The sequence below is a fragment of the Garra rufa genome, chromosome 25 (genome assembly GCF_049309525.1).
Source record: "Garra rufa chromosome 25, GarRuf1.0, whole genome shotgun sequence".
Lineage (NCBI taxonomy): Eukaryota > Metazoa > Chordata > Actinopteri > Cypriniformes > Cyprinidae > Garra > Garra rufa.
In genome coordinates this window covers 6,912,194-6,927,072 of record NC_133385.1, presented here as the reverse complement: position 1 = coordinate 6,927,072, position 14,879 = coordinate 6,912,194, and the positions used below count along the sequence as shown (strand labels likewise).

General features: G+C 29.9%; 1 protein-coding gene across 1 annotated transcript in view; it reads right to left on the bottom strand.

Moving 5' to 3' along the window:
- LOC141301290 (neogenin-like) overlaps positions 1–14,879 on the bottom strand; it is a 47,297-nt gene that overhangs the window by 22,809 nt on the left and 9,609 nt on the right. Inside the window, exons 3-4 of the mRNA XM_073831543.1 lie at positions 11,878–12,032; positions 9,457–9,577 (exon numbers count right to left, since the gene is read on the bottom strand). Coding sequence (XP_073687644.1) covers positions 9,457–9,577; positions 11,878–12,032 — 276 coding nt within the window. The remainder of the gene's footprint in view (positions 1–9,456; positions 9,578–11,877; positions 12,033–14,879) is intronic.

Sequence of the window (14,879 nt, the reverse complement as noted above, 5' to 3'; positions counted from 1 at the left end):
ATAATCCCTAAACTCGGGCTAATAAATGAGAGTTGAGGAAGATAAAAGAGAAGGAGGAGTGATGTGATCGCTGAAGGAATGACGTGTCATGTTGATATGAAAATGGCATTAAAGTGTTTCCTCTGAAGATGAAATGGCATCGTGCACAAAGAGGCTGGCACTACAAAGGTTACAACCCGACGTACTCGTCTCACATTCAGAGCCTTGATCTTGGGTGCTCCTAAAACGTCTGCTTACTGAGATGAAAGCTTAGGATAATTTCAGCAGAATGCTTTCTTAGTGCAGTCTGACTTCAGCCCGAACCGCTTCTACAACCAAACCAAGTTGTAGAGACAATTAATTAGTGGTGTTTACAAAGTCAAGCATCCCTATTGTAATTGTTTATACTTGTAACTTAAAACCTGAGGATAAACACACACGGCAGTAAGAAACTATCTAGGAACCACCTAGAACACCCAGATCACCCTGTTAACCATCCAGAACGCCCTATCAACCTCTCAGAATACTCTATAAACTACCCAGAAGACTTGGAACATCCTATCAACCTCCCAGAATACCCTATAAACTGCCCAGAAGACTTGGAACACCCTATCAGCTACCCAGAACACCCTATCAACCTCCCAGAATACCCTATAAACTGCCCAGAAGACTTGAACACCCTATCAACTACCCAGAACACCCTATCAGCTACCCAGAACACTCTATCAACCTCCCAGAATACCCTATAAACTACCCAGAAGACTTGGAACACCCTATCAGCTACCCAGAACACCTATCAACCTCCCTGAATACCCTATAAACTTCCCAGAAGACTTGAACACCCTATCAACTACCCAGAAAACCCTATCAGCTACCCAGAATACCCTATAAACACCCTATCAACTAGACAGAACGCCCATAATATCCCACCAACCACCAAGAACACCCCATCAACTACACAGAACACCCAGAACACCCCAGAATACCCCATCAACCACCCAGAACACCCAAAACACCCCAACAACCACCCAGAACACCATATCAACTAGACAGAACGCCCATAATATCCCACCAACCACCCAAAACACCCTATCAACTACACAGAACAGCCAGAATACCCCATCAACCACCCAAAACACCATATCAACCATCTAGAACACCCCATCAACCACACAGAACATCCTATCAACTACCCAGAACACCCAAAATACCCCATCAACCATCTAGAACACCCTATCAACTACACAAAATACCCAGAATACCCCATCAACCACCCAGCTTTCCCCATCAACCATCCAGAACACCCTATCAGCTATCCAGAACACCCAGAATACCCCATCAACTACCCCGAACACGCTATCAACTACACAAAATACCCAGAATACCCCATCAACCACCCAGCTTTCCCTATCAACCACCCAGAATACCCTATTGACTACATAAAACACCCCATCAACTACCCAGAACACCCTATTGAATATCCAGAACACCCAATTAACCACCCAGAACAACCAGAATACCCTATCATGTACCCAGAACATGCTATCAACCACCCAGAAGACCTTATCAACTACACAGAACACCCAGAATATGCACCCTAGAACACCCAGAATATGCACCCTAAAACACCCTATCAACCAGCAGGAACACCCAGATTACCCTATCAACTACCCAGAACACCCAAAATACCCCATTAACCACCCAGAAAACACAGAATACCCCATCAACTACCTACAACATGCTATAAACTACACAGACTACCTCAACTACCACCCAGATCACCCTATCAACTACCCAGAACACTTGGAACACCCCATCTACCACCCAGAGCACCCTAACAAACACCCAGAACACCATATCAACTACTGTATCTAGATACACTATAAACTTCCCAGAAACACTTTATCAACCACCCAGATCACCCTTATCAACTACCCAGAACACTTGAAACACCCCATCTACCAACCAGAGCACCCTAACAAACACCCAGAACACCATATCAACTATCTAGATACACTATAAACTTCCCAGAAACACTTTATCAACTACCCAGAATATCCTATAAACTACCTAGAACACCCCGTTAAATACCCAGTACACACTAGCAGCATTCTAGCAACCACCCAGAAAAGCCTAGCAAGTACTCAAAACCCCTTAGTAATGGATAGCAAACAATAGCTTTAATGTAAAAGCTTTAAGTTTTTGTCTTTTACAAAGGACAAAGCAACATAAAACAACCTGCTTGTGTCTGGGTTTCTTGTTGGAAAGGCCCCCTGGTTCTTGAATCACTCTATACCTGTATGAACTCCTGCTGCCTGCTGATACAGAGAGATGGCGCGTGTGGCCTCAACCACACCTGACTGTCTGTTTGCATAACCTCAAACCCACAGGAAGACTGACAACGGGACAGCGCTCAGGAAAAGACGACCCACCTAAACGCTTCACACCGTTATTTATATCTGTCCTGTTATTTATGGATTGATGTTTATGTCACAAGGTCATTATGATCGCTGTCATTAGTCGGGTGGAGAGAGAATGCGAACGACTGGCAGGCCAAGCGCGTGCGCCACTTCCTGTCAAAGCCCAAAAGCCCCATAATCCCGCAGAGAGAGCTTCCTGTATGGAGCGGGTGTGGAGAAACAGGGCTGTTTCGGATTGCACAATCACACAGCAGGGATTAAAAAAACATTTTTCTTTCTCTCGTTCACATTCTCTCTCTCTATCTAGCCGAGCGACTGACAGGAACCCCGGCCAGCTCATCAATAGCCATTCACACAATCCAATAACATCTGATTGCTCATCAATCCAGCAAAACATCAGCAGCAGCAGACCTCCAGAGGGCCAACGTTGCAGAAATCACATCCCAATCAAGGGGCTTGTCAGATGGTGGGTTTCACCGTGGTAAACACACTCATAATCACACACAACAGGTCTAGATGGGAAAGACTTAAAATGGTACATGGTGACGAGCTTCAGGGCCTAAATCTCTCTTCATTCCCATCATGTAGGAAGATACATACCGTGTGACGCTAGAAATGTATCAAGAGGTATTTTGCTATACCGCTTTTACTGCGGTAGATTAATCCACAGATAAAAGCCTTTTAAAAAAGGAGTGCAAAAAAAAAAAAACGATTTACCTAGTAAACAGTAATAACAAATGTAAATGAATAATAATAATACAATAACAATAAACTATTTGATGAAAATATTAATTAAAAAGTAAGTTACATTATTTTTAATTGTAACAAATTTATAAAAATAAATAAATACATTTATTTATTTATTAATTAACAAACAGGTGGATAATAAATAATATTGGATAATAAAATTAATGAAAATCACAATAATATGAATAAAATAATATTATAAAAAAATTAAAAGCATTTAATTAGAATTTTTTGAAAATGATAAATAAAAACAAAAGTTTTGTGACAGGTGCAGTTAGATACTAAAGCTGACGCATGTCTTGGACAATAAAATTAATAAAAATTAAAATAATATTAATTAATTGAAATATTAATGAATTAATGAAATTGATAGTAATTGAAAAATGATAAAATAACGTTTTCGTGTCAGGTGCAGTTAGATACCAAAACTGACGCATATATTGGATAATAAAATTAATAAAAAATACAATAATAATAATAAAAAAGTAATTAGAATATTAATTAAAAAGCAAGGGTTTACTTAAACACAATTTTATTTTGATAAAATAACATTTTTGTGACAGGTGCAGTTAGATACTGAAACTGACGCATGTACTAATACAATTAATAAAAATTTAAATAATATTAATAAAACAATGTTATTAAAAAGTAATGGTTAAACTAATTATAAATTTTGAAAATTACCGATAAAATAAAAACTAAAGTTTGTGTGACAGGTGCAGTTAGATACTCAAACTGACGCATGTAATAATGAAATTAATAAAAACTAAAATAAGATAAAATAAAACAAATGTTATTAAAAAGTAATGGTTCAACTAATTATAATTTTTAAAAGTTAAAAAAATAAAAATTAAGGTTTTTGTGACAGGTGCAGTTAGAAACTGAAACTGATGAATGTACTGGATAAAAAAAATATGAAAATTACAATAATAATATTAATAAAATGAGTTATTAAAGTTAAGTTATTAAATGTTAATTAAAAAGCAGGGGTTTCATTAATTATAATGTAAAAAAAATAACAACGATAAAATAAAAACAAAAGCTTGGGACAGTATCAGCTAATAAAATTTGTGTTATTAAAATCTAAAATTAAGGGGTTAAATTATTAAAGTAAGAGTTTAATTCATTATTATTTTTAAATGAATGATAAAATAAAAATAAAATCAACAGGTGCAGTTAGACACTGAACCTGACTCGCGTATATGATATGATTATATATATATAATATATATATATATATATGTATGTATCTCAATGTAAATATGATTTCACGGTCCAAGTGTAAAAAGGAAAATCAAATACATTAAGTATCTTCCATTTGTAAGTATTATATTCACTGGATTATTCCAATAAAGGCATTGCTACATGGTTTTCATTGAATTGCCAGCCAAACTGCCTATATGTTGTGATATTGAGAGGATTTCTGTCACAACGCCCACCCCTACAATCACGCTCTGCGTAATGCATGACATTAACATGTTGAACAGAATGTAATCCACAGCACGCTAGCAGATCTCATTACACACAGACACATAATTACAGCTGGAACGAGAGCGATCATGTACTGGCACTGTACTCGCTGTGTACTGTAATGGACGCATGAAAGCCTGAGGAAAAAAAAAATGTGTTTTAGCATGGAAGCTCGTGAAAGCAGTATTCACACTCCATCTAACACTCACTGTGTGACAGGTGTCCGTTCCTTGGAAATCTATGTAATATCATCAGATTCAATTCTGCCAGTGTAAATTCAAACATAATGAGACGGAAATTTGGTTTGGTAATTTTTTATGAATATTTTCCATTAATACTTTTAGAAATTAAAATTGATTATTAAATTATTATTATCAGGGGTCAAGTCCTAAGGATAAAATAAAAATTGACAAATGTAGTCAGATACTTAAACTGACACATATACTGTATAATAAAATTAATGAAAATTACAATAATTTTAAAAAAAGTAAAATTAATTATAATTTCAAAGAAATTATAAAACGTTTATGTCAGGTGCAGTTAGATACGAAAACTGACGCTTGTATTGGATAATAAAATTAATAAAAAATAATGCTATTAAAATATTTAAAAAGTAAAGGTTTAATTACTTAAAACCTTTAAAAATGAATGTTTTAGTGACAGGTGCAGTAAGATTCTGAAACCGAAGCATGTATTGGATAATAAAATGTATCTAAATTAATAAAAATAAAAAATTATTAAAATTAATATTATTCAAATATAAATGAAAAATTAAGGGTTTAATTAATTATAATTTTTCATAAAATACGTTTTATTATTTGAATCTGTTTTCTATTAATTTTCTGCATTCCATTTTAATAGTTTCAATCAATTTTAATCAAAAGCATGTCTAATTAATTTATAAAGATTAATTATATTTTATAAAGAATTATTAATTATTTACTTATTTTTTTCTAAAAACATTGTCTTGTGTATTTATAATTTTCTTGCAAAAAAATTCTAGTAAATTTTGTGCAGGATTCATATTTAAATAGGCAAAATCCATGATTTCTTCTAGTAAAATGCAGTAAAACTTTTTTTTTTTCATCTTTTTAGTAGCAGTATATCGTGCAACACTAAAACTAACCCTTTACGTTTCTCTGAGAACCACAAAACGAAGAAACCTCTAATGCAAATGCCTTGTGAAGGGTCGTGTACATGCACAGCAGGAAAATCAAGAGAAGGGCCTGGACTGATTTCCAAGTGTCCTGAAGTGGATTATTTTGTTAATCAAAACAAAGCTCTCGAGTAATTGGAGAGGTTGAGAGGAAATAAAGATCTCATGTAGCAAAAGACACACACTGACAAGAGGCCACAGAGGTTCACTCCATGAACTATTACAACCGAGTAAATGGAGACTTTTCCTTTTTCAACCCAAACTACAACAGAAACATAATCAATAAGGGAGAATGACGCTTCAATCACTGAAATCAGCTGTCAACAAGTGCCCGCTAAACACCAACGTGACAGATTGTCCCTGCTGACCGATTTTTTCCATTATCAGGATTTCATTTCCTCTTCTCTTCTTCCCTGCAAATACAAAGTGATCCCCTTTCTAAAAGTTGCTGAGGGAAAACAACACAATCTCTCTCGGGAAAATTAATACTGTTGGGAACTACTACTACGGCTAATAACAGAAGTAAGTAAAAATACCACATTAAAATATTATAACATTAAAGTAAAAAATTTTTGGGTAACGTTGATTAAATATTAGCTGAAATAATTATTATTTTGATAAAAACAAATTTAATATTACATTTAATAATATTAATATTAAAATACTAAATATTAAAAATAATGTTAATATGAAATATTATATATTTAAATAATATTATAAATATTAGTGATTTTAATTAAAATTAAGTGTCTCTTTTTATTATCAGAATTTCATCTTTTCTTTCTTCTCGGAAACTTAAATAATAATAATAATAATAATAATAAATCAAATTAACAATGCTACACTAAATTAAAATTAATTAAATGTTAAATGTTAATACATTTTTTAACAAATAATACTAGACTAAATTAAAATGAATAAAATAACTGTAATAATATTACTGTTGTAATAATTACTGTTGCTTAAATATGAATTAAATATTACAGAACATTAATATTAAATTATATTAAATAATATAATAAATATTAGTTCATTTTAAATTAGGGTTAAATGATAATTTATTTTTTAACATATAAAAATAAATAAATAAATAAAATGAACAGTAGTACACTAAGTTAATGAATTAACTAATAATTTTTTTTATTATTGTTGCTAAATTATTAATTAAATATTACAAAAAAATGAATATTAAATTATATTAATATAATAAATATTAGTTAATTGTAAATTAATTGTTAAATGTCAATTATTTTGAACAAAAAATTTAATATAAAAAATAAAAAACAATATTTTTTTATTATTGCTGCTAAAATATTAATAAAAAAATTAAAGAACAATAATATTAAATTATATTAAATAATATAATAAATGAGTTTTTTTAAATTAAGAGTTTTAAGTATTAATTATTAAAAAAATAAAATAATAAAATAAATACAATAATAATAAATAAAATAAACAATATTCACTAAATTAAATATAAAAAAATAAAAAACAATATTTTTTATTATTGCTGCTAAAATATGAATAAAAAAATTAAAGAACAATAATATTAAATTATATTAAATAATATAATAAATGAGTTTATTTTAAATTAAGAGTTAAGTATTAATTATTACAAAAAAATAAAATAAAATAAAAACAATAATAATAAATAAAATAAACAATATTACACTAAATTAAAATGAATAAAATAACTAATATTTTTCAAATTATTGTTGCTTAAATATTAATTACATATTAAAGAATATTAATATTAAATTATATAAAAGTATATAATAAATATTAGTTCATTTGAAATTAAGGGTCAAATGTTAATTATTTAACAAATAAAATAAATAAAATAAACAATACTTCACTAAATTTAAATAATATTTTTCTAATTATTGTTACATAAATATTAATTAAATATTAAACACATTAATATTAAAGTATTTTAAATAATATAACAAATATTAGTTAATTATAAATTAAGGGTTCAATGTTAATCATTTTTAACAAAAAACTAAAATAATTACATTTTTTTTTAAATGATTACTGCTAAATTTTCAATAAAAAAAAAGAAAAGAACAATAATATTAAATAATATAATAAATGAGTTATTTTTAAATTAAGAGTTAAATGATCATTATTTAACAAATAAAATTAAATAAAATATAAAAAAACAATAATAACAAATAAAATTAACAATATTACACAAAATTAAAATGAATAAAATAACTAACATTTACTGTTGCTTAAATATGAATTACAAATTAAAGAACAATAATATTAAATTATATGAAAGTATATAATAAATTAGTTCATTTGAAATTAAGGGTCAAATGTTAATTATTTTCAACAAATTAAATAAATAAAATTAACAATACTACACTAAATTAAAATAACTGTAATAATATTTTTGTAATTACTGTTGCTTAAATAGCAGTAAAAGAACTAAAAGAACAGTAATATTCAATTATATTTAATAAATGAATTATTACTAAATTATTAAATGAAGAGTTAAAGGTTTAATAATAATAAAAAAAAGGTTAAAACTCAAAGGTCAAAACACGCCATTGGATGATGTTTATTTCAAAATGAGTCCATTCACTTTTCATGTACTGGAAATGAAAAATAGCAATAAAGCTGGCAGAAAACACAACTTTAGCCCAAATAAACTATATTTCCCATCATTCTCTGGAGCAACACACATCTAACGCACACCCTTTGCTCTTCCGTTTTGTTGCACCAGCGACACATGAAATACAACTTTTTCAGGCCAAAATCACTTTTAAAAACTTCCCATGATGTCTTAATTCCACTGAAACGCGATGAGTAATTAATGAAGTGTCACTGCAGAGTGTTTTGTGGTTCACGTCTGTTTGCAAACTAAACCTCCTTAACGCATCCGCTGGAGGAACCCGGATTATTAAATGACATCCAGAGTTCTGCACACATAATTCGGGTCTCCGTCAAGAGGTGCTAATGCAGCACAGCGCACGTGAAAATGAAAAGCATGCACACGTTTCTAATAAAGCGGCACGGTTAATTAAGCATTCAGCGGCGAGATCTCTACAAGCAGAGGAACACTGGAGACTCGCACCCGTGCCAGGTGCGAAACAGTTCTCGCACCAGCCATCCAATCAATTCGGCGTCATTTACGCCTCTGCTTGACGTGTGAGAACATGTGTTCAAGCCTTCATTCAGTGCGCGGAAACGTGAGTACGAATGCATGTGTGTGAAGCCTGAGATGGAGAGACAAGCCGCTGACAAAAAACAAAATAAAAATAGACTAAACTATGCTGTACTGTAGTAACACCTCCTCCCACAACACCCTCGCCACGAGTCAGCATCAGAAAAGATGTGAATATGTGGATCTCACGCTTGTGACACGCTGTAAAACAATCGTAATGACATTAAAGCCACAAAGCGTTTGGACTCATCCCCAGAAAACATCAGTGACGGACTGCTACGACCCATCCTGCGATAACGATTGCTGTGTTTAATTCCTGTCAAAAGATCAATCGGTGAGTCTTGGCAAGTCTCGCTGAGCTAGAATAAACACTCCCGATCTGAGGGATTTGGCTCTGGAGCGGGACTGAGCTTCCCTGGACACGTTTAATGAAGTTTCTTCATTTGAAGGCGAGGATTTCTGCATAAACACACACAGGAATGCAAATATATGGAGAGAGAGAGAGTGTTTACCTAAATCTAGTATGATCAGCTGAGCGCTGGCCTGGACGTTCCCGGCGGCGTTCTCCGCTAGACACTGATAAAAACCTTCGTCTGATTTCACTAAACCCAAAACCTGCAGGTTATGCTGCTTCTGTGGGGACACAAGCAACAAAACAAAGCATTGCATAAGAATTAACAACACTAACGCTCTTATTATTGTGAAAACTCATGCAGTTAAAAGTGTAAGTAACAAGACTAAAACAGCAAAAAATAAACTAAAATATGAAATAAAACTAATTAAAATCAGGATTTAAAACTATTCATGCAGTAAAAAGTGTCGGTAACAGGACTGAAAAATACCCCGAAAAACTAATTAAAATCAGGATTTAAAACTATTCATACAGTTAAATATGTCGGTAACAGGACTGAAAAAGAGCAAAAAATAAACTAAAATATAAAAAAACAAACCTAATTAAAATCAGGATTTAAAAAACGTACGTATACAGTTAAATGTGTCAGTAACATGACTGAAAAATAGCAAAAACTAAACTATAGCATAAACTAAAATATAAAACTAAAAACCATTACTTAAAATGGTATCCATACATGAAAATGTTGGTAACAGGACTGAACAAAATAAGCAAACAAATAAATAAATAAGTAACAAGACTGAGAAAAAAAAATAATATGAAATAAACCTAATTAAAATCAGGTAAAAAGTGTCAGTAACAGGACTGAAAAAGAACAAAAAAAAACTAAAATATAAAAAAACCTTATTTATACAGTTAAATGTGTCAGTAACAGGACTGAACAATAGCAAAATTAAACTAAAACATAAAACTAAAAACCATGACTTAAAATGGTATCCATACATGAAAATGTTGGTAACAGGACTGAAAAAATAAACAAATAAGTAACAAGACTGGAAAAAAGAACAAAAAAAAAAAAACTAAAATATGAAATAAACCTAATTAAAATCAGGATTTAAAACTATTCATGCAGTAAAAAGTGTCAGTAACAGGACTGAAAGAGAGCAACAACAAAAAAAAATATAAAAAAAAACTTATTTATACAGTTAAATGTGTCAGTAACATGACTGAAAAATAGCAAAAACTAAACTATAGCATAAACTAAAATATAAAACTAAAAACCATTACTTAAAATGGTATCCATACATGAAAATGTTGGTAACAGGACTGAAAAAAATAAACAAACAAACAAACAACAAGACTGAGAAAAAAAAACTAAAATATGAAATAAACCTAATTAAAATAAGGTAAAAAGTGTCAGTAACAGGACTGAAAAAGAACAAAAAAACAAAACAAAACTAAAATATAAAAAAAACTTATTTATACAGTTAAATGTGTCAGTAACAGGACTGAAAAATAGCAAAAATAAACTAAAACATAAAACTAAAAATCATGACTTAAAATGGTATCCATACATGAAAATGTTGGTAACAGGACTGAAAAAAATAAACATAAACAAATAAATAAGTAACAAGACTGGAAAAAAGAACAAAAAAAAAAAAAAACTAAAATATGAAATAAACCTAATTAAAATCAGGATTTAAAACTATTCATGCAGTAAAAAGTGACAGTAACAGGACTGAAAGAGAGCAAAAAAAAACAAACTAAAATATAAGTTAAATGTGTCAGTAACAGGAATGAAAAATAGCAAAAATAAACTAAAATATAAAATTAAAAACCATTACTTAAAATGGTATCCATACATGAAAATGTTGGTAACAGGACTGAACAAATAAACAAACAAACAAATAAGTAACAAGACTGGAAAAAAAGAACAAAAAATAAACTAAAATATGAAATAAACCTAATTAAAATCAGGATTTAAAACTATTCATGCAGTAAAAAGTGTCAGTAACAGGACTGAAAAAGAGCAACAACAAAAAAAACAATATAAAAAAAAAACTTATTAATACAGTTAAATGTGTCAGTAACAGGACTGAAAAAAATGGTATCCATACATGAAAATGTTGGTAACAGGACTGACAAAATGTACAAAATTATATAACTAAAAAAAAATCATTAATAAAACAAATAAAATATGAAATAACTAAAATTCAGGATTTAAAATTGTATTCACACAGGTAAAAGTGTCAACAGGATTGAAAATGGAAAAGAATAAAACAAATAAAATAAAAAAGAACCAAAAACTCAATGACAATGTGTCAATGACAGGACTGAAAAATTCCAAAAAATAAAGGATTGAAAATGTAAAATATAAAATAAAAATAACAACAAATCGGGATTTAAAATTGTATTGATACTGGTAAGTGTCTCAGAAAGGACTGGGAAATTGCAAAAAAAAATAAAAATAAATAAAGAATTGAAAAAAAAAGGATAAAAAAGGACTAAAAATTTAAAATATAAAATAAAATAATAATAAATAATAAATGTGTGTTATGCAGTGAGAATGGGTCTAACGTACCACTATTCTGAAATAATCACTGGGAATGACCGTGTCTCCATCCTTCATCCATTTGACGGTGGGCGGCGGCGAGCCGGTGACGTCACACTCAAAGATGATGTCCATGGACTCCTGGGCGTAAGTGTTGGAGGGTCTCGTCAAGAAACGTGGAGGAACTAGAAGAAAAAAATCAATAAATGCAGGTATGAACTAGAGAGGAGGACACAGAGTGCGTTATGAAAAAAGTACAACATCCCATCGCTGGGATTGGTGTGACAGACGTGGCTGTGGTGGGACAAGCAGCGGCAGGTAAAGTGTGTTTCCTCTCAACCGCCTTTGCAAGTTCCTATGGCAACTGCATCCGTCAGGGAGCGAGCTAGTTTCTGTCCTCTCCTGATGTTTGTAAGTTGTGCAGGTAATGGAGGACGTTCAGCAGGGAGGAACAGATGAAGAACAAGAATACAGAGACGCTAAATATAACAGGAGTTTGAGATTCAGAGGTAGTTTTCTTATCAGCGGCTGACAAAAGTGCGTCAAGGATGACTGATTCTGTATTTTTCATGCCCAGCTTCACCTTCTAAAATCAACAAGAGACAAAGAAAATCAACAGCGCTCCATCTGCTGTCAGTCAGAGGGGAGGAACAGAGGAAGATTCATTTCCTTGAACTCTGCTACGCTAACGATCTCTGGCAGTCACTGTTTGTGGTGTGATCTCAATTCTCTAAAGCGCAAAATCACACTGCCGTTTTTCTCCAGCATCAGCCTTGGTGAATTATGCTGTTTTCAGACTTGGTTTTGTTGTTTGGATGAACTTGAGTTCAATCATCTCGGCCTCGGACTCCTGCAGGACTGGTCTCACACCGGAATATTTATTTACTGCGCAGTACATTCTGCATACCATCTAATGCTTTTAAAAACAAGTTGCATGCAAAACAGTATACCAATCACATTAATATGGTATATTTCAAGATGTAACATAATACTGCTACAAGTAAAAGTATTAGTAACAGGAGTGAAAATTTGCACAAAAAATAAGGGATTGAAAGTGTACATCGAAATGACTGGTCACAGGGTTGAAAAGTTGCAAAAACCTTAATAAGAACAAAAAAGGAAAATTAAATAAAATACAATAGAATATAGGTTTAAAAATGGTTGGTAACACAGCTGCAAAAATATCACAACAAAATTTTTTTTAAATTCTATTTAAAATTAATGCTGTTCTTTTAAAATTACTATTCTTCACATAATCCTAAAAAAAAAAATGTGTTCGTTTCCACAAAACTTTTAAATATAAAAGAAATATAAAATTAAATATAAATAATAAGAAAACAGGATTTAAAAAAAACTGTATCAATACAGTTAAAATGATTGGAAACAGGGTTGAATAATTACAAAACCCCAAAAAAGAAGAAAAAAGGAAAAATAAATAAAATATAATAAAATAAATCTAAAATAAAATATAAATAACAAATCAGCATTTAAAACTGTATTAATAAAATAAAATACAATAAAATAAAGGTTAAAATAAATCTAAAATAAAGCATAAATAACAAATCAGGATTTAAAACTGTATTAATACAATCGAAATGACTGGTCACAGGGTTGAACAATGGTAAAAACCTAAATAGGAACAAAAAAGGAATATTAAATAAAATACAATAGAATAAAGGTTTAAAAATGGTTGGTAGCAACATTACACAGCTGCAAAAAAAAATATCAAAATATTATTTTTAATTACTATTTAAAATTAATGCTGTTCTTTTGAAATTACTATTAATCACATAATCCTGAAAAAAAACAACAACAATGTGTTAGTTTCCACAAAAAAATAAAATCTAAAATAAACCTAAAATAAAATATAAATAATAAGAAAACAGGATTTAAAACTGTATTAATACAGTTAAAATGATTGGTAACAACGCTGAATTGCAAAACCCAAAAACTAAGAAAAAAATGAAAAAGATATAAAATACAATAAAATTAAGGATTAAAAATTTATATATATTTATATATATATATATATATATATATATATATATATATATATATATATATATATATATATATATATATATATTTCTATTTCAATTGAATGCTGTTCTATTTAACTTACTAATAATTAAATAATCCTAAAAAAAAAACTATGTATCAGTTTTCACAAAAATGTAAAATCTAAAATAAATCTAAAATAAAATATAAATAAATATAAATGACAACAAATCAGGATTTAAAACTGTATCAACCCAGTTAAAATGGTTGGTAACATCAATAACAGGACTGAAAATGTGATTTAAAAAATAAGGGATTGAAAAGGATGAAAAAAATCGATTGAAAAAAAAAGGATTGAAATTTTTTAAATATAAAATAAAATAAAAGCAAAATACAAAAAAAAAAAATCAGGATTTAAAACTGTAATAATACAGTTACAATGGTTGGTAAGAGGGTAGAATAATTGCAAAAAAAATAAATGAATAAATATTAACAATATTGCACATCTGCAAAAATAAAAATAACAAAACAGGATGTATAACTGTATTAATAGTGTTAAAATTTTGGGTAACAGGGTTGAAAAAAAAACACAAATGAATGCTGTTTTTTTTAAACTTACTATTGACCAATCCTGAAAAAAAAACAATGTATCAGTTTTCACAAACATGTAAAATATAAAATAAATATAAAATAAAATATAAATAACAAATCAGAATTTAAAACTTTATTAATACAGTTAAATGATCTATAACAGGGTTGAATAATTGCAAAAACCTAAAAAACTAAACAAAAAGGAAAATAAAATACACTAAGAAAAAGATAAAAAAACAACAACAATGTATCGATTTCCACCAAAATAATAAGCAGCACAACTGCTTTCAACATTAATAATAATAATAATAAATGTTTCTTGAGTAGCAAATCAGCGTATTCATAGAAACATGGACTCATTTCTTCATTTCAAATCTGGACTCAAAACCTATCTGTTTAAACAAGCCTATTCATTGTAAAATCCATTCATCTGTCATTTTTAT